The sequence below is a fragment of the Solanum verrucosum genome, unplaced genomic scaffold (genome assembly GCF_900185275.1).
Source record: "Solanum verrucosum unplaced genomic scaffold, falcon-dt-bn FXZP01000049.1, whole genome shotgun sequence".
Classification (NCBI taxonomy): Eukaryota; Viridiplantae; Streptophyta; class Magnoliopsida; order Solanales; family Solanaceae; genus Solanum; species Solanum verrucosum.
The window spans coordinates 9,620,731-9,648,608 of NW_026020221.1; the positions used below are offsets into that span (position 1 = coordinate 9,620,731).

At 32.6% G+C, this 27,878-nt stretch overlaps 1 protein-coding gene and 1 pseudogene across 1 annotated transcript; both read right to left on the reverse strand.

Annotated features, from left to right (window-relative positions):
• Positions 1 to 11,630: 11,630 nt before the first annotated feature.
• Positions 11,631 to 15,971, reverse strand: LOC125831511 (uncharacterized; annotated as a pseudogene).
• A 5,172-nt stretch (positions 15,972 to 21,143) lies between these two features.
• On the reverse strand, positions 21,144 to 22,716 carry LOC125831512 (putative F-box protein At1g47790). The gene is made up of 2 exons (XM_049510688.1): positions 22,444 to 22,716; positions 21,144 to 22,241 (listed from the first exon to the last, which is right to left on the reverse strand). The coding sequence occupies exons 1-2, from the start codon at positions 22,714 to 22,716 to the stop codon at positions 21,144 to 21,146; spliced, it is 1,371 nt and encodes a 456-aa protein (XP_049366645.1).
• Between the last annotated feature and the right edge of the window lie 5,162 nt (positions 22,717 to 27,878).

The following is a 27,878-nucleotide window of genomic DNA, read 5'->3' on the forward strand; positions in this document are numbered from 1 at the left end:
TACATAATCAGTTTCTGCAAATGTTAATGATTAAATATTTTTTGTATGTTTAAGAGTTAAATCAGTTTGATAATAATTAATTAAAATCTGAATATATACTTAGTTTTTGAAAACCAGTCGACTAATTAACTTGAGTCTCTATTCTCCTCTGCATATTAATAAATTAAACTCGTAAGGTCTTATCTACTCGCATGTTTAGAAGGTCAATTTGCAATTTTGTTAAAAAAATAATTCTAATCTATTTCCAGCGTGTAAAACAATCAATTCATTCAACTAATTTTTATAGTCGCCTTATGTGGATAAAGGCAGATCACCTAGAGTGCATGCCTATAGGTATATGATTAAGTCCTAATATGTTTTGGGGTTAGAATTTATGTTTAGGACTAGATTTGTATTTTAGCATGTTAATTAATCACAATTTATAATCGTAAATTATTGATAAATAAGATAGTAATAATTTTATATCCTTCACTTAGATATCATGCCTATAAGATTTAAATAATCATTTGGAATCTATGCCTATAGGAGCTATATAATCTTCAATCTTTCAATCACTTAGAAATCATGTATATAGGTTCATAAATCAACTTTTCAGCATATTCACACTTAGAAATCATGCCTATAGGTTTCTAAACATTATTGTATCTTTATATAGAGAGTATACTTTAGTTTTGATAATAATTTCAACATGTTCACTTAGATATCATGTCTATAGGACTTAATTAATGACACCAATAAAACTTGTTAAAATCATATCTTAAGCATGTTAAATAATTAAAATAAATATGTTGCGTATTCTTTTCCAAGTGTTAACTAATTTCTGCATTTCATATTTAGGTTCTGCCTTTTTTAAATCAATTCATAAACTATTTCCAGCATGTTTTAAAACTAAGATTTGTTGTACATATTTGCTGCACAATTAAATCAAGCCCGAAATTAATTATCTTCTGCATTTTGAACTGCCATTTTAAAATAATTTTCTGCACTAATAACCATATTGTACTGCTCTAAAAATATAATAATAATATATTATCTACATTTGCATTTTTTTAAAATTAAAATCAGCTACTCTGCAACTACTAAATTGTTGCAAATAAAAAATAAATTTCAGCATTAATAATTTGCTAAATTAAATGAATCTGTTCTAATACCATGCATGCATCAAAGTCTCCTCTAAAACACTGATTGTCTGATTAAATTCGGCCCATTAATCTTCTGTATCTTTTAATAGTTGTCTGGTCGCATAAAGTCTGGCTAACAAATTATTTTCTGCCCTTTTTTTAAAAAATAAAATAAATTGTCATATTGTCCGTCTATATATTTGTGTTTGTTTGTCACACACTTAGCATGAGACCTTTCCACTCTATCTGTGTTTGCCAGCATGTGAATTAAAATCTAGAGGATCGTCCAACGTGCTTGACTTGGTGTCTAGGTGGGCCTACTAGGAATCATATATTTTATCTTTGTCTAAATCCACCCTAGTAGCAGTCCAATGCCTCTTGGACCTTAAGCGGGGACGATAGGCATCTTGTAGAAACGAAAGCATGCGGTGGTGGGGTAGGGGTAGTTTAGGCCCTATGGATATGATGACATTGACTCAGGCTTAAAGCGACAAACCTTGGTTTTGTCAGTCCCTACACGGAAGCCTATCAAAAAATATATATACATAAAGTCGAGTGTTGATCCTAATGTCCCTCAGAGTCTCCCTTTCCCTTATCCCTTTACTTGTTTTATATTTAGCATTAAGTTATCACCTAGTTTTGCATGCTTAATTAATAAAGTAAAATAAATAAATTGATTTTAATTGTTTATTATTAGTTACTACCTAGCAAGCATGTTTAAATAACCAATATATGAAGTGACCTTAAATGCTACTTGTAACCCCAACATAAATTGCATGAGATACGGCCGGGACCCACATTTGTGGACCTCGAGGGATGTCTAACACTTTCCCCTTGAGGTAACTTGAACCCTTACCCGATCTCTGGTTCATTGACCTTAGCTAGACTTAGTTAGGTTAGATAGGTGCCCTAACACGCCTTAATTCGTTAGGTGGCGACTCTTCAATCACCCAAAGCCCAAAAGAGTTGTTAGGTCGTGCACCAAAACCCGTTTTGAGAAAAATGGGGCGCGACATAGATCTTCTTCCATATACTCTTCCTATATCTATTCCTCCATACAGAATGGCACCAGCAGAGTTAAAAGAGTTGAAAGAGCAGTTAAAACATCTTTTAGATAAGGGCTTCATTTGACCAAGTGTCTCACATTGGGGTACTCCGGTCTTGTTTGTGAGAAAGAAAGATGGTTCCCTTCAGATGTGTATAGACTACCATCAGTTGAACAAGGTTACCATCAAGAATAAGTATCCTCTTTCGAGAATCGATGATCTTTTTTATGAGCTTCAGGGTGCTTCTTGTTTCTCAAAAATTGACCTCTGATCAGGCTTTCATCAATTAAGAGTAAGGGAATGTGATATTCCAAAGACAGCTTTCAGAACCAGATATGGTCATTTTGAATTTTTGGTCATGTCCTTTGGTTTAACTAATGCACCAGCAGCGTTCATGGATCTTATGAATAGGGTATTCAAACCTTATTTAGATATGTTTGTTATCGTCTTCATTGATGACATACTAATCTATTCAAGGAATAAAGAAGATCATGCTAGTCATCTCAGAATAGTTCTTTAGACTTTGAAGGATAAGGAGTTATATGCTAAATTCTCTAAGTGTGAATCTTGGTTTGAGTCTGTAGCATTCTTAGGCCATATTGTATTTGGAGAGGGAATTAAAGTTGATCCTCAGAAAATTGAGGTAGTGCAGAATTGGCCTAGACCCACATCTTCAACTGATATTAGGAGTTTCTTAGGTTTGGCCGGCTATTATAGAAGGTTTGCAGAGGGTTTCTCATCCATTTCGTCCCCATTGACGAAGTTGACTCAGAAAATAGTGAAATTTCAATGGTTTGAAGCTTGTGAGAAAAGCTTTTAGAAATTGAAGAAGAGGTTGACTACTGCCCAGTTTTGACTTACCGGAAGGTACTCAAGGTTTTGTGGTGTATTGTGATACATCTAGAGTTGGTTTAGGTTGTGTCTTATGCCTTCAGACAGTTGAAAGTTCATGAAAAAGAACTACCCAACCCATGACTTAGAGTTGGTTGTTGTAGTATTCACTTTGAAGACATGGCGTCATTATTTGTATGGTGTTCATGTTGATATATTCATTGATCATAAGAGCCTTCAATATGTGTAAACTCAGAAAGAGCTTAATCTCAGACAAAGGAGGTGGTTAGAGTTACTAAAGGATTATGACATGAGTATTATTTATCACCCAGGTAAGGCTAATGTTATTGCTGATGCCTTGAGAAGGTTGTCCATAGGTAGTACCACCCATGTTGAGGAAGAAAAGAGAGAGTTAGCAAAAGATGTGCATAGGCTTCCACGCTTAGGAGTCCGACTTATGGATTCCACAGAAGGAGAAAAGTGGTGACGAATGGGGCTGAATCATCCCTAGTGTCAGAAGTGAAAGAAAAGCAAGACCAAGATCCCATTTTTCTAGAATTAAAGGCAAATGTTCATAAGCAAAGAGTATTAGCTTTTGAACAAGGGGGATATGGTATATTAAGATATCAAGGTAGATTGTGTGTACCTATGGTGGATGGACTCCAAGAGAGGATCATGGAGGAGGCCCATAGCTCCAGATATTCCATTCATCCGGGTTCCACAAAGATGTATCGCGATTTGAGAGAAGTGTATTGGTGGAATGGCATGAAGAAGGGCATTGCAGAATTTGTTGCTAAGTGTCCAAATTGCCAACAAGTGAAAGTTGAGCATTAAAGGCCCGGTGGTTTGGCTCAGAATATAGAACTTCCAGAATGGAAGTGGGAGATGATTAATATGGACTTCATCACGGGTTTACCAAGGTCTCGCAAACAGCACGATTCTATTTGTATGATTGTTGACAGAATGACAAAATCAGCCTATTTTCTTTCGGTAAAGACTACACATTCAGCAGAAGATTATGCCAGGTTATATATTCAGGATGTGGTAAGACTTCATGGAGTCCCAGTCTCCATTATTTCAGATAGAGGTACATAATTTACTGCACAATTTTGGAAATCTTTTCAGAAAGGCTTGGGTTCAAATGTGAACTTAAGTACCGCCTTTCATCCTCAAACTGATGGGCAAGCAGAGCGCACTATTCAAACTTTAGAAGATATGTTGAGGGCTTGTGTGATTGATTTCAAAGGGAATTGGGATGATCACCTACCTCTCATTGCGTTTGCTTACAATAACAGTTACCACTCTAGCATCCAAATGGCTCCTTATGAAGCTCTTTATGGGAGAAGATGCAGATCTCCTATTGTATGGTTTGAAGTTGGTGAAGCAGGGTTGATAGGACCAGATTTAGTTCACCAAGCTATGGAAAAGGTGAAAGTAATTCAAGAGAGATTGAAAACGGCTCAGAGTCGTCAAAAATCCTACACTGATGTTAGGAGAAGAGCGTTAGAGTTCAAAGTAGATGATTGGGTATATTTGAAGGTTTCACCCATGAAAGGTGTTATGAGGTTTGGTAAGAAGGGGAAGCTTAGTCCCCGATATATTGGACCTTATCGCATAGCCAAAAGGATTGGCAATGTAGCTTATGAGTTGGAGCTACCACAAGAGTTAGCCGCGGTTCTTCCGGTGTTTCACATCTCTATGTTGAATAAATGCATGAGTGATCCTTCATTAATCATACCAACTAAAAATATTGAGATCAAGGATGTCTTATCTTATGAGGAGATTCCGATTCAGATTCTAGATCGCCAAGTTCGCAAGTTGAGAACTAAAGAGGTAGCATCAATCAAAGTCCTTTGGAGGAACCAATTTGTTGATGAAGCTACTTGGGAAGTTGAGGAGGATATGAAGAAGATATATACACATCTCTTTGAATCCGGAGAAAATGCAGACCAAGGTACTAATTTTCTCCTTAGTAATATCTAAATTATGAGTAAGCATGTTATTTGTTGCAATTGCTTGTTGGGTGTTTGAACTTTATGTCACTACCCTTAGCTTAGTAAGAGTAAATCTCATTCGAGTACGAATTTTCCCATGGGAGAGATATTGTAACATCTCGCAACTAGAAAGAACTAGAGAGAAGTTTAAGAATCTGGAAATAGTTATTTTTGGAAAGTACAAGGAAATCTGGGAAATTGTAAGTAAGTTAAAGTTGAGTTTTTGGTCAACTTCAGATGGCCATAACTACTAGCTCAGGAGGAGTTAGGTGTAGTTTCAGATATGGTTGGGAAGCTCTTGGAATGATCTTTCCAACGCCACCAAGTTTGCGTGATTCCGAGTTCGTATGAGCAAGTTATTTCCTTTGGAAGTTGGGCTGTTGGATTAAGGAAATGTCCAATACGGAAATATAAGGGGTATTTTAGTCTTTTCACTGCCCTATTATTTTAATCCAATTTTAGGAGTTTAATATGGGTCAATTCAGAACTTAGTCAGTTTAGAACTTGGGATTTCACGCTAGGGCTAAGGAGAAATGAGAAGAGAAAAGAAGAAGGAGAAAAGAGAAAATTCATCAAGATCAATCAAGGAACTTGGTATTTCGCCAAGGAATTACTTCTATCAGGTATGTGACGCTCTCATAATGTTGGGATCGTTCTCCCACGTGCCAAGCATATTTATTTTAGTTTGGATTCGTCCTAAAAGCATTTGAATATTAATGATCTTGATACCTATTCTTGAATTCATATATTGTTCTTGAATTTGACTGAGTTGGGAAGTTTCTAAGTTCGTTACATCGCATTATAGGGTCGTTTTGAGTTAGATTTTTTTTAGGTACATTGTCGGGTATCTGTATCCAAAAGTGATTTAAGGAAAAATAACCGATTTTGGATGAATTGGGGTTGGAAAACGAAGAAGAAATTTCGTCGGACGAAATTAGAAGGTGGCCGCGTGTCGTGCGCCTAGTGCCCAGATTTGAATATCTCAGCTTCGCATCGCGGAGATAACACGAGGTGTTCTGCCTCAAAAGATATTTTCGAAACCAAAATTAAATTATGCCTCCGAGTTCGCGGACCCACCTTCAAATATTGATTTTCGGTCTTTTCTCATGTTTAACTATCTAGAATCATTCCTAAACATCATGAGATCTTTCCAGTCACAAATCTTAATCTTTGAATCCATAATTCAATTCAAGGATCAGTTAAGAGTAAAGTCAAGAGCAGTTAAGGTCAAAGTCAAGAGTCAAGTTAAGATAAGTTCTTAAAGTTTACAAAAGTCTTTCACAAATGTTTTAACTTTGTTTTAAGATTTAAGTTTTGAGTTCAGTAAAGAGTAAAGTTGAAGTTCTTTTCTTCAAAGAAGTATATGGGGACTATGTATTCCCAAAGAGATTTAAAAGTGTTTTTTTCACATTTTAAATAAGAGCGGAAACTGAGATTTCCAAAGAGCCTTCGGGCTAGTTTTCAGAAAAAAGTAATAGCTTTCTAAATGAAACAAACAGGGAAACTGAGATTTTCAAGATAGCCTTTGAGCTAAGTTTTTGAGCACTAATCTTAAATCACAGAAGAAGTATGTTTTTAAAACATAAAGAGCTAATATATTTTGGGAGTAGTATTGAGCACCGACATGGGCGAGAGTTCAGACAACTCACAGCCCCCATAAACCATGTAGCCACCATGGGTAGAAAAGGGTCATACTTTTTAGATGAACCCTTTTCACAATAGACTAGTGGATCCACTTAGTAGTTCAGGTCTTATACCTTTAGCTGGGTATAGGATGCGCTGGCAGTGTGAGGTAGATCGTTGTATCATCACTATAGCTCTTATGTGATGGTTGTCGGTTAGAAAAACTCCCACATAAGTTATTGTATTTTATATACATCAGTTTATTGTATTTTTACATACATTTCAGAGTTATGGTGTATCCTTGTATACACACAGAGTTGACATCATGTTTTTAAACAACTTTTCTTTATATTGCACTTGTTTTAAATTGCTTTATATTGAAATGAGTTCAGTTAAGTATTCATGAGTTGAGAAGAGCCAAGGTAAGTGTTTCTTTCAGATTCCCTTTCAAGCCTATGTTGTTTTAGCATTCCAACTCGCATACTCGTACATTCAATGTACTGATGCCAGTTGTCCTGCATCGTCTTATGATGCATACACAAGTAACTAGGATCGGCATTTCGACACATCGTTGATCCAGTGAGCAGTTCTGAGTCCATTGGTGAGCCTCCTTGCTTTCCGGAGGATCCATTTCATTGCTTTCTAGTTTAGTTTATTAGGATGTTGTGGGGTATGTCCCAACATTCATCTTAGTTGTTATTAGAGGCTTCATAGACAGTCAGATGTTAGTCATTTGAGTCTTTTCATTATCATTTCTTATTGTTAAGACTTGGGTTGCCACTTTTGGCCAAGTTGAATGTTTAATCTTTAAAACATTCTCAGCTATTTTATTTTTCAGTTCAGTTAAGTTCTTTGATCATTATAGATATGAATATTATCTTCCGCTGAGTTAAGTAAGTCAGGCCAAGGGTTCGTTTGGGGCCAGCAATGGTCTTCGAGTGCTAATCCCGCCCAGGGTGTAGGCTCGGGGCGTGACATTTTCCTCCTTAGATAAATAATAAGAAGGTTACCTGGTGTAATCTTTAACCGGAATACCACTATTTTTTCTGTACATTCTCACTTCAACCTTGCTAAACAAAGCACCAAATTCTAGAGAAGTAATGCATTAATCTTCTACATCCATGATCTGTTTCTCTCAATCCGTAGAATACAAGAAATATCAACAGTATAATAATAAATTCCTTAAGATTGTTGTTCATCTTATATACGTGTGATACTAGAACAAAACTTTGAAGAACTTAGTAAGTAACAACAAAGTTTAAAGAGCATTTTCAAAACTAGAAAATTAAGCCAGTAGAGAAAATAGAACCAAAAACAGATTAGAAACAATATACAAAATATTTTTCTTAAAGAAGAAAATCGAGCCCACTGAATGCACAGTGTCCCCTTAAGGAAACTATTCCCCTCAAGTACCCGAGGTTAATGGAATATATCCTCTCAGGATAGAACGATCTTACTCACCGGTGTATCGGTACCTAAAACCACAGTGTCAGTGAACCACTCAACGGCAGTAAAGTACACTTAGAATACTAGATTCAATAGTAGTAGTAAAAGAAGCCCAGAAAAATTAGTTGTACTAAAATGAGAGGAAATCTCTCAATTTATAGAAAACAAAGGGTAGTGTGAAAAGGTTCTTTTTGTGCCTTACCGGAAAGTTCACAAACCTTTGGAAAAGTTACAATCTTTCAAAAAGGTCACAACCTTTCACAAAAGTCACAACTTTTCATAAAAGTCGCAACTTTTCATAAAGGCCTAATAGATATATTGGACCCTAAATTGGCCCCAAATTTTAATTTTGACCTCCAATTTTCATAGTGTACAAACAGACATTTTAACTATCCAACTTTTAAATAAATAAATACGCGATTTTTGTAGCCAAAGAGCGTGAAATGCAAATGCTCCAACGTGTAACAGTGAGCCACTCAATGGCTGCCAACTAATTAAATATTTTACAGGTCGATTTTAGAATTCAAAAAAATCAAAATTAATTTTAATTTATATACAAGAATCAAAATTAATTCCTCCTTATATTTTCCCTTTCTTCATCATGTTTTCTTATCCTCTTTTGTAATCCCGAAATAGCAATTCTAGTGTGGATCGAACCTGTTTAAGAAGAACAAATTCACTATGAAAATTGAATCTTGAGAACTAAAATTTAAATTAAAAAAAGATGTCTTAAATGGAACCATACCCGACCACCTTCACATCCAAGAAACCAACGACCTGGATTATTTGCAGACCAAGAAATCTTCATTATAACTCTTTTTCCACAATGACAAAAAACAATTAGAAGCCATTTTCCCTAAATATGAGCAGATATCGTTCAAAAGAGAGGAAAAAATCTTGGTTTGAAAGAGGAGGAAAAAAATGAGATTTTGATTTGGAAATATAAAAATATATATATATCATTTCAGCATTTTCTTTTACTGTTGTGGGCCTCGGAAGTTACTCCTAGTGTGCGCAAAATAAGTGCACATCACGCGTCTTGCCAGCTAGGATTCGCGTATTTATTTATTTAAAAGTTGGATAGTTAAAGTGCCTGTTTGTGCACTATGAAAGTTGGAGATCAAAGTTAAAATTTGAAGCCAAGTTTAGGGTTCAATATATGTGTTATGTCTTTCATAAAAGTTGCAATTTTTCATAAAAATAACAACTCTTCATTAAAGTCGCAACTCTTCATTTTCCATTCACATCTTTTAAAACCCAACAACACTTAGCATACACAATAGTAAGGTGGAAAGAGATAAGTCGGTGAGCTTGAGAAATATGAATAAGCATATGTTGTTCTTTATCTTCCAGAATGTCCAATTGATAGTCATCTCCCCAAAAAAAATTGTTGGAGATGCTGTTAGCACAGTGTTGAAAACTAAGCAGTCTTTTGAACTTGTCGATTCTCCTCTCGTTCACCTTAGGTTCCTGGATGAAAAGATAGGGGAGATGATATTGATTTTTAAAGAGATTGAGCCTTTCAATAGCTCCTTGAGAGCCTATACCCCTAATCACGAGAGTGTTTTAATCATGGATACCATTGGGGTAGAGGTCATTTTGATCATTGTCGTAGGAGTTTGAAACTCTGCTATTTGAAGTTTCGCAGTCCATAAATTGAGAAATACCATTACCCTTAGGGGATAAATTGTTGTAGTTTGTCACCTTCAATTGGTCCTATGAAGGGGTATTAGCCACTGATTCATCATGGTTGTTATGTTTATTTCCTCTTACAATACCAGCATCTGATTTGGAAGATTCCAGATCCCATGTGTCATTCTCCATCGTGATGTCATTTTCACAATCTTCGTAAGCAGTATCCTTATCTACTTCAAAGATTTAAGAATGATTGTTGATGTTAGTATTTTTCATTTCAAAAAATACGTTCTTTCTTTGGAGTTCTTCCTGCTCCTTTTCTTTATTGATGTTCCCGTCTCGCATTCTAGTAGTTATGAGATCAAGACCAAAAAAAGGTTTGAGATTGTTATCCTGCAGAAAATTTTCCTTCATTAGTTAGGATCACCTCCGAAGGGATGGTGATTCTTGAGGAGAACTTCTTTCCTTTTTTGCTGAGATCCTCTACTTTCATATTGACTAGAGGACTGTCGTTCACCTCTATGTCAGTATAGATAATTTCCTTCTATTGTCTGACTTTTCTTACATTACCCTGAAGTTTTTGGAGTTTGGATTTCTGTTGCTTTCTTCATTTCTTTCCTTTGGATTGACTGAAGTGATTCTTTATAGAGGAATGTTGGAATTCGGTACCCTTTTGTTATTCATAACTAGAGTTGATATTTGTAGTCTCTATTTTATCCTCTTTCATGTTGTTAGCATGCATAATAACCACAGTGGTTTGGCCATTTTTTTTCTGCATCATTTGGGTGCCCTCAGTTCCCCTATCTGATTCTCTAGTGGTAACATTGTTCTTAGGAATCTTGGAGCTTTCTTCAATGGTAGTATTATTAACAGGTTTGCCTCTTCTTCCTTCGATAGTTTGCCATTCATCTGTTTAAACACCATGGCAGCGATTTTGCTCAGTTGGCTTGGTGATCACAGTTTTCTCCTTTCTAGTTCCTTGCCTCTGTTGATGTTCCAATTGCCTGTTATCTTGATGGATATTCTGTCCATTTTTTCACCCTCATTCACATGTTCACTTCTCAGCTCGGGGTGTAATTTTCTGCATTTTTCATCCCTATGACCTTGTATTTTGCAATGAAAACAGAACGCAAGGATGGTTTCATATTCAGCCTTTTGATTAATGATCATCACCTTGCCTTCATTATTTCTAACTTCAACCAGAATTTCATTAATGAGAAAATAATTGTTTTCGTCCCTGTGTTATTGTCTTATTTTGGTTTTGGTCCCTATGATATCTCACTAATCATACATAACCTTTAATTAATTAAAGTAAGTGATTTCAGTCCTTCTACTAACAGTGAATGTCAATTTAAACAAATCATCAGGGATCATTTTGGTATTACAATAATCATATATATAAATAATAATATTTTTTGTTAGAGTTCACGTGAATTAACCCATTTCACAGTAAATTGCACTTCCCAAAGTAGTGTCATTCATTTGGGAAAGTGAAGCTTCAAAGTAAAACCCATTTCTCAAAATGATATCTCTTTCTCTCTCCCGTTTCTTTCTTAGCTTTAGAATGGCTGAACTCAACAAATTGTTGATGAAATTTTAGGAGAAAATTCAAGGCAGAGCTCATATCGGAAGGAATTTTGCTCAGATTTTATCAAATTTTGAGTTTTCTTCTCTATTTTTCGGTTTGAGCTAGAGGTATTTTTTTCCCATCCCTCTTCGATCTTTTTTCTTGCAAGCTTCGGTCCAGCCTTTTTGTTTCTTGAATTCCGTTGTTTTTATCTGAATTTACGATTAAGCTTTATGATTAATGTTTTATCTGATTTGATATATGAAGCTTTTGCTTACGAAAAATTTGTACATGGTAGCTTAAGTTTAAGGTAGGTAAAATTTTGGTAGTGTGATTTTTTTTATGCTTATGTCAAGTCCAACATCCATCAACTCTCGGCTTGTTGGTAAGGTGAGAGCTTCTCAGGTGGCACACCCTCCACACAAGCACCGCCCGACGAAGGGGGAACGGAGAAAGCTACATGCCCAAATCTAGGGATAAACGTTAAGTCCTTGAGAAAACACACTGCTCAGTTCAAGTCATTGATACCGCGCCTAAAATTAAATTTCAACCATGTCCATTCTAAAAGTTAGAAACAATAGCATTCTAGTTTTGGGCAATGATGAAAAGAATGGGGTGCTGCTCCATTAAAGTTGAATGTCCAAGCCAAAGACCCCTCCATGAAAATATCTTCATTCCATTTCCAGTTTGCAGAGAGGAATCATATCATATGATAATATGATTGTTTGGTGGCCCTTTAACTTGAGTATGTCTACAAGGAAATCCCAATGAACATTATCAAAAGCTTCCTTGATGTCCAACTTACATAGGGCATGACCTCCTTGATGGATCCTTGCTTATCGTAGTAGCAGTGTGTCTAGAGTCTATTCTCCTTTATATAGAGGTTCCACAATAGTTTGCATATGGAAGCTCGATTTCATGTTACAATGTCAGTGACATTAAATTCACCTGCCGTCTTTGGATTAGCAAAATTTTTCCCATGCTAGCAGTGCTTTCCGTGACATTTCTGCCTTCCCAATCCAAAGGTATCTCCTTAGGACAACTTCGAGCATTTGGATAACTTTCTTTGGCAACTAAGATCTGAAACCGGAATGTTTGTATAAAGATAAATACACTCTTAATCATTTCTGCTTCACTTTTCGAACAAGGAGAAAACAAGTGGCAACCTTAGTTGCTCGGGCTCTTAGAAATATAAGAAGTCATGGATTTTGATCGTACAACTTTGCAAATAGTAAAACGCACTTCAGTTTGCCAACTATAGCTGTTAGCTTTTTCATATAAATCAAACGAACCATATAACACATGGAATGACTGATGTAAAAAATCATGTGTCAGTTGCAAGAAAGTTGGAGTCGGCTATATGGGTCATTGTTGTCTATGTTGTTATGCCCTGAAATGGTCTAAATTTTGTTGCTTTGTCCTGAAACTGCAGATGTAAATGATGGTTGGAAGCACTAGTTGATCACAACCATAGTGAATGATAGAAAACTTTACATTTGAACCTCAATCTCCTTAAAGGTACGTCATTCTATAAGAGCTTAAACTTTTTATTCTCTAACAGAAATAATCTTTGTAGAATGAATTTAGTATTTGAAAATTGTGTTTACTGGCCATATTTAAGCTACGAAGCTTGTTCGTTATTGACAAATATTTGATAATAGAATTTATGGGGTTGTCAATTAAAGAAAGAAGATCCAATTGAACTTCCGCTAATTGAATCTGAGGCGATTGCCTCAGCAACAAATAACTCAAAGTAGAAAACAAACTCCGGGAAGGAGGATTTGGTTCAAATTTCTGAATGGTTAATTGAGATATGTATAAAGGAATTAACTAATTAGAAATAACATTTTTAGTCTTGCTGCACCTTTCACTATTTTACAAGATACACTATCCTTAAATACAATATACATGTTAAAATTGATAGACTAAAGCAACTATGTAAACTAATATTTTGTGAACTTAAAGTTGATGCATAAATTTTAAATTAGTAACTTCAAATTCTCATGAGAATTCAATAATTGATTCTCTCGTCTTTCATAGATTTTATCCTTGTGGAACTCAATAAAAATTCTTTCTCGCGTCATATTGAAGAACAGTTATGAAGACTGACCATGGAAAAGTAACTATTTAAGTTGCATAAAGTTTCAAAAAAGAAAACAAAATCATCCATGGACATGAATAACTTCAAAGTCATAATGAAAGAACTACACTAAATCATCCGTGGATCACTTCCCACCCTCTTGCTACTTTGAGAAAGTACTTCTTGTAATTTTGATATTGGTACGTATTATGTTCCCATTCTCTCGATGAAGAGTGGTCTTGTAACTTCTCTGGAATGCTCACCAATTTCTTCTAAAATGAAAGCAGAACTTCTCAATTGCTCTTTTGGTACCCTTGGTTGGTTAAGTTGATTGACCTACAATATATATAAGAAAATAAGTCAGATAGTAAGTCGGATACAAGCAACATTAGAAGATAGTAAGTCAGATACAAGCAACATTAGTAGATAACAAGAAAGGTAATTACAGTTTGTTCAGCTATAAAAGAATTGGACTGCATTGATGTCGCACTCTCAATAATGATGCTTGAACCCTACAATAAAAAAAATTGTATCATTATCCTAGACTTGTTTGACTACTTCTATTGCATCATTAAGTAGACAACAATAACTGAAAAGAACCAATTTATTTTACTACTTACTTCTGTTGCATTATTAGGTGTAGAAGGGCCTTCCTTTCTGACTTGTTGATGAATTTGTTGCTGTTGAACTTCGGAGTGGATTCTCCCCATAAGAATAGGGCACTTTCTACTATTGTGCCCTAATGTTCCACATGATCCACACTTCTTTTTTTTGCCTTTTGTTGATGCTTTTAACAAGGTAAGCTTTCCAAAATCTGATTCTTTTTGAGTTGTCTCGTCAATCCCTCTCTTCCTTAGTTTTATTGGTCTCCCTGGTTGTGCTTTGTATATTGGTGGCAATGGTGGTTCAATACCTGTCTTAGGCCATTGCTCAAAGCTCACAATTGGCAGGATGGATGGACTGTAACTCTTCATGTACAGATCAACTGTATAACATTCATGAACATATATTTCAGGCTCATCCTTCGTAACCCATATAGCTGCAATAGCATGATTACAAGGTAATCCTGTTAAGTCCCATCTCCTACATGAATATGTCTTATCTTTAAGATCAACAGAGAATAGTCTAAGATAGATGTCCTCAATCTGGTAGTGGAATTGATTAGATTTAATGGCAATACATTCAGCCGTTTTTGCCTTATATTTTTCTAGCTTCAACATGATTTTGGGACAGATTCTCTGGCAGTACTTCATCATTTTATCTCTGTTCTTTTGAAGTTTGGACATCATATAGATCCTAATTGATTCAATCATTATCCAAATATACTTGTCTCTTACATGTAGAAGTACACTATTGAATGACTCACACAAATTGTTTGACAACACATCACATTTTGGAAAAGAAGAGAAAAAAGATCTTGACCAGTGACATGGTGGCTTATTAATAAACCATTCTGGAGCTTTTGGATCTATTTTTTCCATATCTTTCATATGCTTGGAGAATTCAGGTTCTGTAGTTGCCCTAGCAGCTTTCCATAGGATATCCTTCAGTGCTTGTCCTCCAAAACCTTCAGTTTTGAAATTATTGGGTAGATGTCTCACACAAAATCTGTGTGCAACATCTGGCATTATCTCATCAAATGCTGGAATTAAACCCTTTTGTTGATCATAAATGAAAGTCCATGCAAAAGGGTTTTGTGATATTCCTAGGTCCTCATCAAGAAGCGTTAGAAACCTCTTCCACCTACTTCCACGTTTCCTTTAGCTCACCTTCTACAATTGCGAATGCAATAGGATATATGTTGTCGCTTTCATCAATGCCTACTGCTGTAAATAGTTGACTCCCCTTTTGGTGCCCTTTCAAATGACATCCATCAACCCCTATTATCGGTCGATGTCCGGCTAAAATGCCCTGTTTGCAAGCTGCAAAACATATATAAAGTCTCAAAAATCTTTTTCTATCATTAACCATTGTTTTTGGATTTTCATCCAGCTTCAAAATACATGTAGTCCCTGGATTACTCCTCCTTAGCTCAGCACAGTAATCCCATAACATATCAAATTGCTCTTCTTTAGTTCCTGTAATTAGATCTAATGCCTTCCTCTTTGCCATATAAGCTTGGGTTCGAGTAATAGTATAATTATGAGTCCTCATCACATGAGTTTGAAATTATTTTACTCCCCAACTTGGATTTATTCTAAATTCTTCTACGTACTTCTTAGCCAAAAATCCAGAGTCAATAGTCTTGTTATCTCTTTGTTTGCCACAAGAATGGTCAGGGTCTATTGTCTTGATCTTGAAAGGTTCATCGTGATTAGACTTTGATGCAAATATGAACCATTTGCAACTTGACACCTTACAAATCGCCCTCGACCTTGCACTTTCGTTCTTCTTAAACTTGATGTCTTTTTTTTGGAACACATCATGTACCTCAACTGCCCACTTGAATTCTTTGCTATTGCTGAAAATCATATTAAGTGTAAACTTAAATTTTGGATCCTCCAAATCCCTAGGTGGGTTAAAAACAATGGATCTTTTAAGATTTTCATCATCAGAATCTCCATGTAAACTCACTAATTCCTCATCTGATGTAGCACAATCATTTTCTTGAGTGTCATTGGGAAACATACATGTTTGAGGCAACTCCAACCTCCATCGTTTTTTCTTTCACTTGATTTTCTCTGTTTCTCCCATTAAGGCCAATCTATTCTACAGTAGAGTCAACGATTTTTTCAAAAATCATATCATCTTCTTCCAAGGAATAATCAGAGTCATTAAATGACTCACATTCTTCACATGTAGCATCACTCTCATCACTTTTCTCGGTTACATTCACATCTATTAAATCTTCTCCGCCTTGTAGTGGGTTGCCCTCGGAATCAGCTACATCATAGTTCCATTGGTCCTCTTCCGTGTGCTCAACAAATATTTCAACTTCTCTACTATTAGGTATTTTGTAGACAAGGTTATATATATCTAAATCAGTTGTCAAAAGTCTTATATTCGTCTCAAAATAAGGCCCAAACTTGAACCAAAATTTCACCTTTTTATCATTGACTTTAAACTTTTTCATGCACTGCCTCATCTGAATAATGGAATTTTCATTTCCATTGCAATAGTCATAATAAGCTATATGTCCATTAACATAGTTCATCACTGGCTCAAACACCCACCAACCCTTATAGTGTTATTTAATGGTGTACATATATGAATCTTCGCCTTTATCTGTCGTGTAAAAGAAAAAGTAGAATCTATTAGTGTTATAACAATAAACATCTCCAATAGAAAATGTAAATGATACAAATCCAACACAAAAATATGTAACCAATAATGAAATCTAAATTAATTTTGAATTTGAATTATGCAAACTACAGTTCTTAAAAAGTTGACTTATATGTATCATAGTTTATGATTACTTCACTTTAACTGTGTGCACTTCTGAATTTTCAAATATGCTTGTGGTATTCTAATAAGTGGAACAAACACAAAATGTACTATTTCATACAAATTTAGAATATGCACTACAAATATTAAATTTTTATAATTCTTATAACTTTTGTTTAAAAAAATTTATATTTATTCTTTATGTGAAATATTAGTTGTGTTCTGTAACTCAACTTCTTTTTTTTTCAGATTTCCATATAATCAAAGATTTAGGCTATAAATAAATTAATTGAGTACTTACATGCCGGCGTGAATTGTAGCCCATTCTTGCTTCGGAGTTTCATTGTGAAATTGAATGATATTGTTTCTCTTCAATAAGTATACTGAGTTGTTTTCTGTGTTGCAGGAGTGTCTGGATTGTATTCTCATATAAATGGGGAGGCAACTAAAGAGAAAAATTGTTCATCAACAAACGAAAACACAGAGTAGTGTATGAGAGGATTGAATTCACATTCAAATTGAAGAAGGCAATAGGGCTGAGATATGGTTGTGTATAAGAAAGGATGTTACGGGAGAAGTTATAAACTTATTCTAGCTTTAGGTTTTGTTCTCTACATAGAAGTGTTTCTTGTTGTGATACCAAAATTACCCCTGACAGCAGTACATGATCTGTTTAAATTGATACTCACTATTAGTAGAAGGACTGAAATCACTTACTTTAATTAATTAAAGGTTAAGTATGATTAGTGAGATATCATAGGGATCAAAACCAAAATAAGACAATAACACATGAACGAAAACAATTATTTTCTCTTCATTAATCAACGTTCTATTCTAATTTTGGCAGTACCAGGCCTAGTCTTATAGCGTCGTACGTAGTTCTTAATTCTTATTGCTAACATGATGAAACAAGAATGGTAAATAATTCTTTATTTGGTAACTCAGAAAACAAAATACTTAAACTAATTTGGTAAAATAAATTTAGAGTCCTAATTGCCTTATAGGAGAGAAGAAAATTTTAACTTATTAGTAATAATTTATTATTATAATACTAATTACTAATATAGTATTATTTATCATGTATTATATTTCTTTTTTATTTTTAGGATTAAGAATCAATTTTGATATAGAAACATTTTAATGATTTAAGTTTTATAACCAGTAAGTTAATTATAAATATATTAAAATTGGTTTTTCCTTGAGAAATACTTGGTGAACTGTAATTGTTATTGGAACAAGATACATATTTATATACGAAAATCAAATTGGGTGAAAGAGTTAAATTTAAGATATTCATAGCAATTTAGAAAAAACACATTTTGTTTATTTGAATAAATATATTATTGCATATATTGTAATTTTTTTATTTACATAAATATATTATTGCATTTATTATAATCCATTATTTATTATTTTTACATGCAATCTTTATATTGTCGCACGATAATCTAGTTAGATACTCAAACTAAGAGCATGTTTAGCATTGCTACTAAAACTTGTTTATTTGTAGAAGTACTTTTTAAAAATGACTTTTTAAAAAAACGCTTTTGAAAAAATAATAATTTGTGTTTGGCTAATTCATTTGAAAATGCTTTTGATAAGCAAATTATGTTTGACTAATCCTTTTTACAAAGTGATTTTGAGAGTCAAATTACGAAAAAAGGATAACTATCAAAGTGCTTTTAATATTAAGATTAATTTATAGAGACAAATTGTTTTAAATATCTATTAAAAAATTAATTAAAATTAATGTACATATTCAAATTTTTAATCAATATTATACATAAGTAAATAAATTAAATATTAATATAATATTAACATGATGATTTGAATATAATTAAAAATATCAAGCAAAATAAATTTTAAAACTATTCCACAAATTAAACCATTATATAAAAGAAATCCCCCCCCCCTCCCCAAAGTAATGTCAAACAATTTAATGTGCTAAAAACAACTTATTTTTAGAAGCACTTTTTTTAAAAAAAAATGACTTTTTAGAAAAATGCTTATGAAAAAAGATACAATTCCTGATTGGCTAATTCATTTGAAAAGTGCATTTCATAAGCAAATTACGTTTGGTTAATCTTTTATAAAAAGTTCTTTCAAGAGTCAAATTACAAAAAAGGAAAACTATTAATGTACTTCTAATATTAAAATTATTTTATAGAGAGAAACTACTTTACATATCTATTGTAAAAAAATTGATTAAATTTATATTTTTAAAAAAATTGTAATTACATGTTTAAATTTTCAATCAATATTATATCTTTTTTGGGAGGCTGAAAATATTTAATTGTTATTTTTTCTTCTTCTTTTTCCTAATCTTGAAAAAAAATGGTGTTACCTTTTTTCTAATTCTACAAAATAGTACACAAAATATATAAAATAATAATATATAAATGTAAAATAAATTATAAAATTTATTATAAAAATAAAAAATAAAATTCTTAAATGGACAAACTTATGAAATATGCTAATTAATTAATAATAAATATATTGGTAAATTGTATATGTGAAAAGGATATTTTAATATTGAAAAAAAAAAATTCTGCTACTTTTTTAAAACAACAGAAATTTTCAGTTTTTTCTCAATCATAGAAAAACTGTTTCTGCTTTCATTTAAAAGCACTTTTACTGATTTGACAAACACTTAATTTTTCAACATAAGAGTTTTGTTTTTCTCAAAATAAGTGTTTCTGACCTTCTAACAACAGTGTCAAACAAGCTCTAAGTCGTATTTCAATTAAACACATTAATTAATAATTAAGTGTTTCAATTAGACTCTTTTAATTAGGAATTCAAAAAAGGTAAATTCTGAATGTCATATTAACTCAATTTCAAAGAAGAACCTTAATAAATAAAATAATTTCTTTTAGATGTCGTCTTCAATTAAAAAAAAAAAAAAACCTTTCCTTTTCTCTTAATAAAAAAGTCTCATGTCACAATCCTTAATACTTTATCATGTAGCACCTAATAGATACTATGTTGCCTAGACTAATCTCTCTATGTAGCCACTCTTTAAGTCTTTATCTGAATGACAATTTCCACAATAAAGCCAAATAAGACATCGATGTATTGTGATTATTTGTTAGAACAATGGAATTTATTCACTTAACGGACACTATAACAAAAACAGTTTTTAGCGATAATAAATATGCATATTAACAAAGAGTATAAGTCTTTACTAACATTAGTTAATTGTCAGTGGATCCAATGTCGTAATAGGCTTTAGAGAGAGTGCCTCTAAATATACATATTTAGTGGTAATTAAGCTATTTTTGTTAATTAATTACCGCTAAAAATTATTTTGATGTAGTGAAGGAAGATTTTGAGAAGAAACTGATTTAAGAAAGTTGGAATCTATAAGTTGCATTGTAAAGTTCACCTTCTTTGCAGCAACACTTTCTTAATGCCTACAAATTTCTCAAATACAAGTAATATTGGAGAGATTAATAAATAAATTTCATAAGACCAAGAGTTTGTTACATGATCAACATAACCAAATATTAAATAAGTAATTTTGAATCAAACTCTCATTGAAAGTAATTATTTCAACTATATGTTACCACGTTTAACCAATGAACTAGACCATAATCAAAATGGTCCTTTGGATGTCCTTACTGACTGAAGTCTTTTATTGTAGATCACCATCTGCAAACCTATAAATGGACTTGGCTATATAAAGATGGGACAATTTTATGTTAAATAATTGAGTCCAAGATTTCCTGACGCCATAACGTTTCATTATCAACAACATAAAAGTACCCACACAATGAATACGATGATGCCACATTGGATCTAGTAAAGGTATCTTTTCATATACCTCATCATAATGAAACCGGATAAGGCTCATAATAGCCAATAACCCAAGAATATGACCTATATACTTCATATAATTTTTTAAATAGGTGTCGCTATTAACCCAAGAATTTGACCTATATACTTCATATAATTTTTTAAATAGGTGTTCAATTGACGACCCTTCAGCACACGTGGCTACACCATTATCGTGATAAAAAAAAAAGGTAGAGAGACTAAAAACACATAAAATGTCTAAGTCCAACCAACAACAATTAAACTCAGAACTCACATTATAATTTAGCAACATATTATAATATACTAATTTAAGAGTAAAGGGTTAAAAACACATTATTTTTTTTGAGTTTCACACCCGAATTATTGAGCATAAATTTTGTACTTGAACTTTCAAGTAAAGGTTAGGTGGCATGACACGCAACATAAGGGTATTCAAACATCTGCAGCTCAACCATTTACTTACCTTCACATATAATTTTAACCTCACAGGATTCAGGTACATCCAACAAATTAGATCAATTCAGAAATGACAAAATAAAATTTAATATAAGACCAAGAGTTTGTTACATAAAAATGTTTCAATCAATACATAACTAAATATTAAAGAAGTGATTTTGGAGAGATTAAACTCTCCGTGAAAGTAGTTACATCAAAAATGGTACTATATTCATAAAATGAATGAAACCAATCAAACCATAATTGAATTGGTCCTTTGGACGTCCTGAGTGACCTACAAAACCCTCCTTCGCCTGAAGTGTAGACGTCAAATAGTACATCACCATCCGGAAACCTATAAATCGATTTGGCTAAATCAAGTCCGGTAAAGTTAATTTTAAATAATTGAATCCAAGATTCCTTGACGCCATAGTCTTTCATTGCCCACAACATAAAAGTAGTATCCTCCCCATCAATCCTTCTCCAAGAGGAAGAAATACAAAGCATTCCTTCCAATACTGAAAGGCTACATTGTTTGATGCCAAGGTTGGGAGGCTGCCGATTGCACATTTGATCTGGAAATGGTATCTCTGTAAGTGTCTGATTTGAAATACTTAATGAAACCACAAGAAAACCGCAAGGAAGCCAATGAAATGCTCCATGTATAAATACCATACATGTACCAAAGCTATCCCTACAGGGGCAAAACAACGTAGGTGTCTTGATACAGACTTTTCTCCAAGAAGCACTTTTTAGGGCAAGAATTCCACAGTGTGGGTCTACAGGGGTTAGTGTCATGTCATCGTGAATTGTAAGTACCACGTAGTCATTAGTAGTTTGATCGTATCCCAATGCAAAATAAGAATTTAATATTCCAAATTCGGGAGGGGGAAGTAGTATTGATTCCCTTGTAGAGGGGTTCCACAATAGAACCTGATTATTAGAACTACCAACCCCGATAAGAAACAAGCCATGACAAGAACCAAAAAGTATGTGACTCTTTGGAGGGAGATCATCAAGTTTTTGTACATCATCAGGGGAGGATAAAGAAGAAGTAGAATAGAAGTTATGATCCCTATTGAGGTTGCAATGGACAACAAGAAATTTTGTGGAATTGGCATGATGGCGTTGATGCTTCATCTGAAAGTAAGGATCCGATGTTATGTCCCAAGATTTTGCAACACATTTGAATCTCAAAAGAGATCGCACAGGTAACCGACTGAGGATCTCCCACATCAAGTCTTGTTGAGAAAAAATTGAACCCTAGACAAAATAATAATAATAATAATAATAAACATAATTTTTATATATATAAGAAAAACAACAATTAAACTCAATCGAGTCACCTGAGAATGAGCAACAATATCCATCTCTGCAGTTTAATTTTTTTAAAATAAAATTAGCCAGCCCCATCCATCCATTCAACCAACTAGTACAGAGTATAATACATCAGAGGGAGGGATACCTTGGCAAGTATGAACTGATTTCTTATTCTTCTTCTTCTTCTGTTGTTGGCATCTGGAAACATCGAACTTTTTGCTATCGTAATCCGAGTGGTATTTGCAATGGATTTCTTCTTTTTCTTTTGTTGGCATCTGGAAAGATTGAACTTTTTGCTATCGCTAATCTGATTCCCCTTTGTGGTATTTGAATTGGATATCTTCATCATCGCTGCCTTTGGTGTAGCTTCTCGATTTGCTAATGTCCCCCTCACCGACTTCATCTTCTTTTGTGTCATCTTGGAATACTTGGGCCAAGTTTGGAGATTGGGCTAATTCGACCAAAATGGAAACGGATCCCACTCAATTTGGGATAGTTACTTTACAATAAATATATATATAAAAAAAAAAGGAAATTTTCAAAATGTCAATAATATTTTAGCATTTAATAAGATCCTTTAGCTACAACTTCAATACTTATTAAAAATGTCAATATTTTAATTTGTTATATTGTTGATTTATATAATTTTTTTCTTTAATTTAACTTAATAAAATACAACTAAGCAAATAACAAATTAGAGAAAATCAGGGGAGAGAATCTTTCAAATTAAGTAAATAGTACTGGAAATATATTATTACTTACTTTACATCTTAGGAGACTAAAATAGGTACAAAAAATCTCTCTCTTCTTCATCATCCATTAACAATTTTCAATTCTCCATTGATGATCCTCCTTCTTCGTAGAAAGCAAGACAAGATTTTTGCCCAAAAAAAAGAGATTGATACAGATTAAGAGACTAAAATAGACGACAACTTCTCTCGTCTTCCTCATCCTTTATTAACGACTTTCAATTCTCCATTGATGATCTTCCTTCTCCATAGAAGACAAGACAATTGATTAAAGTTTTTGTCGGAAAAAAGGAGATCCATACAAACAAATAGGCATACAAATCGACGTTGGGCTGAAAGTTCAAATTTCTGCTGAATTTGTTGCTTGGTGCCTTGTTCATCCCCGTTTTGCTACGGATGAGATCTAATCTTATTTGGTGTTCCAATTTTTGTTTTCTTAAACATCCAACCAATTTTTTCATGTAGTTTTTTTATTTCTAATTTTTGTTTTCGACATTTGAGTTTACTTTTTTTTTCACTTGTGTTTGGTGTGTACTTGATGAACGGGGGAAACTACCACCAACCATTCGATAGGATGATCTTAAAGCTATCATTGCTCTAGACAGAATAGTTATCCACGTAACTATATTGTATTCCATAAAAATTGAATACAAAATCATCAACAAATACGACTTTACATTCATATAACAAAAAGTATTCATGATTGAGTCATGTATGTATTTTACTTTCATAGTGAAAACTAAAAAGTGTATCCAGTGATAAAATTGTATTACATGACTGCCAATTATATTTTTCTTTTATTTGTATTATAAAAATATTATTGATTGCATCTCAATCTAATCTAATCATTACATATGAATACGATTTAAGAAAGGATACAAAATTTGGAAGAAAATAGTATATATAGTGGAAATAATACAATCTTTTGAGAAGAATACAATATTCTAAAAAAATACAAATGGATTGTGAAAGAAATAGGATACATCAACACTTAGGAAATACAAATCCATTTGGCATACCTATTGGATTGACTACAAATTAAAAAAGAAATACAATGTTCTTAATAAAAATACAAATGTCGAGTAAAAGAAAAACAATTGGCAAACAAAAATTAATATGAATACAATTTTTGCAACCTTATTCTCTCACTCTCTCTTTCTTCGTCTTCTTCGTCTACTATGTTCCTTTTTCTGATTTTTTTTCACCAAAGCCAAATTTGAATCTGTATTCACTTGTGCATTAGTAAGACTCTGTCTCATCATCCAAAAAAATTATAACTACTCGGGAAATTTAAAAAACTTTAATGTCAAAACTTCCAAACAAATTAAAATCCAATAGTTAACGAATACGTGATTCTCATATAATGACCAAAACATGTTTTATCACAAAACAAACTATACTGCACACAAAATACATACAACAAATATAACATAATGAATACAAAACCATCAAATAATAAAACATGAATACAATATGAAATAGCATCACTATTTCTTAAAAAATGAATACAACTATATAAAGTAAATATGTATCTTCAATTGTCTGGATACAATTAACACTCTTACAATGTAGAAAATGATACATAGGTATGATGAGTCCAAGTATGTGGGTATATTATCAAAACTAACAGAATGTCCATAACTACAAAATAAATAAAAAATTAAGAAATACAATATCTATACTAACAGACCCACAATATTCATAGACAATGACAATACTATTTTATATCAATACGTCTACTTATGAATTTTGAATACTATTTTATTTCAATATGCATACTATTTTATATTGCTAGAAAATTGTTGATTTAGTTGGATACCTCTTGTAATCCTCTTAGATTTGGCCATTAGAGAGTGATTTTGAGGTTTTCAAACCCTAAACGAAATTGATCAAACGAAAATTTTGAATGATTTAAATAAAAATAAATTCAGTAAACAAATCTAAAAATCGGATAAAGATGCATACCTTAATCCAAGGGGTTGTTGTGAATATCTTTAGAGATATATTTTTCAATTTCCGAAAAAAAAAACCCGGAAAGAATGGAAGAGAGAGAAGCGGGAGTTGAAAGATGAAGAAGAATGGGATGAGGGAAATCAATGAGAGAAAATACTTCTTTTTTGTGAAAACATATGAGAGAGAATGAGTTGAAAACGGTAATTAAGATGAGGTAAAATAGGAACTAAATTAATACACAATATTTTCAAAAATATTGTCATTTTGACATTTTTACTAATATTTTTAAACTATAGATGTTTTTAATAATTATGTTAGAATTTTTGACTAGTTTACTAATTTTCCCCAAAAAAAAATAGTCAAAAGCCATAGGAAACCTATGCAATATAATTTGTCAAAAATATATAATAATTATACAATATACATTATCAATACATGAATTATACATTGATTATATATTATGATACACTCAAAAAGCTTTATATAGCTTAATTATACATTAACAAATTATACATGAAGCAATAGCCAATTTGGTCAATTTTGGTCATTTTGAAAATTGAACCAATTTTTGAGTTAAAGCAAAGGGTCGAGTGATACTTTGCATAATTTGTCCAATTAACACAGGCAAACACCATAAATCCACTTGTTTAAGGGCATTGATAGTTTCAATAATTATATATTTTGTTTGAGTTAACTCTAGATACACATTATCTTATCAACAACTCAATCTCATTTGCAAAACCCTAAACTACTATACATTATCCTACCAACAACTCAATCTTATTTGCAAACCCAGTTTAGGGATCAATACTTCAATTAAATCATAATTTATACTTCAAAATCCTTTTCTGCTGATTAAATTATATACATTCAATATATGAAGATTGATCGTAGTGAGATATACATTCAATATATAAAGACTGAGTTGTGAGATTACCTTTTAAAGACAAATCTTTACAATCTCATCGTTCTTGAATAATCTTAAAAATTTAGATATTTTTCAATCTTGTAAAGAAAATAGTTAGTTGTTGTCCACAACTTTTTATACAAATGAGACTGTTTTGGCAACTTATAATCAGCCTATCTGAATTGCAAATTTTTGCTGGACAATTTTTAGTAAAACTATTATAACTAGTTGTAGGAATGTCCAAATGACAAGCAATTTGAATAATTGAAAACTAGATTTGTAGTGCTTTAATTAAATATAGAATATATATCATCATTCCTAATAAATTAAAGTTATGCTCGTTTAAAATAAAGTCTTTTGTACATTTATTTAAGACTTTAATCATGTGGTTTCCAATTTAGTTTGGTCCAGTGGTTCTAGGCTCTCCTAGGTCCTAAATAATTACTTTCAGTAAAAATCTTTTTGGACAGAAAATTTGGCCAGAATCTGGCCAGAAAGGTTTTTCACCTCGCGTTCATAATATCTACATTCAACTGTGCCCCGGAGACACGGTCGAAGCACACGTACCTATGTTATTTTACCTTTTTGAATATTTTTACCCTTTTAACTTTAATACCTTTAAATTAAAATATTGAAAAAAGATCAATTTATTTTAAAATAAAAAAGATATTATACACTTTTAAAATTTGCTGGCCAAATTTTCTGGCCATTTAGCATTACCCTTTCTTTCAATACACCTTGTATAATCATTGATATTCTTAAATGATTTTGTATTTCTAGTTGTACTTAATACTTCATTCGTTCATATAAATATGTCGTCTTTACTAAAATTAGATGATCCTTAATATTTATCATTTCATAAAATCAACACATAATTAAATAACATCAGTGTTTTAAAAGGCGGGGGCTTGAGGCAAGGCGTTTTATATACGGGGGGAGGCATGAGCCCCGAGACACATGGGCGTAAGTCTCATGGATCTACGAGGTGTAGTCTCATGTATATTCAATTTTATTGTTTAATTACTAATAAAATAAGCAAAAGTAAACCTTTCAATGATTTTACAAATAAATTTTTATAAATAACCAATAATATATAGAAATTATATTATGATTTTAATTTTACTTGAGATAAGTATTAATAATCAATAATGAAGAAAAAAAGTATTATAATTCCTATTTGAGAAATATCATTACACCAATAATAAAAAATATGATTTAAAACAAAAAAGGTTAAAAAATTAAATTAAAAACGCCCGGGCCTACGTTTTTTACGCCCAGGACTTACATTTTTATGCTCGAGGCTTACGCCTCAACTTTTAGAACTTACGCATTATGGATCTACGTCTTTAATTTACGCCCCAGAGCATTTTTGGTACGCCCCACCCCGAGACTCCCCCTGGGACTCGCACCAAAAACGTTTTTGAAAACACCGAATAACACTATTCTTCCTATTTTACCCTTGAGAGTTATTAACCTTGAAAGTATGAATTTGACCAATATAGGAAAACTAAATAATTAATTCATGTTCACTGATCAATTTAATTCATCAAAATAAATTAATTTATGTTCATTTATTGAAACTTGATTTCAAGGAAATACTAAATAAGGGTACAATGGTAAACTTACATAGTTTCTTAAGGGACGTGAAATCTAAAATTGTGACATATAAATAGAAACAGAAGGAGTATAATCCTCTCACCTGGTACGAATAATTTCTCATATTAAGCATGGGCCTTTTTAATAAAAAAAATTAAAATTATGAGTCATTTTTTGCAAAATATAAATTTATGTTTTTTTTTAAATTGAAATCTTATCTTTTTATGGGATTTGGAATCAAAATTTCAAGTTGAACTTTGAAATTTTATTCAAATATCATACACAAATACTAATTTCATATCAAAACTTTAAATTTGTGCTTCAAACTGAAGTGACATGATTACTTAAATAATTCGGCAATTTAGGTGATCAAAA

Coding starts and splice junctions, on each gene's coding strand:
- LOC125831512 (XM_049510688.1), bottom strand. CDS start 22,716: ATGACACAAAAGAAGATGAAGTCGGTGAGGGGGACATTAGCAAATCGA. Junction 22,242..22,443: donor ATCAGTTCATACTTGCCAAG/GTATCCCTCCCT, acceptor TATTTTGTCTAG/GGTTCAATTTTTTCTCAACA.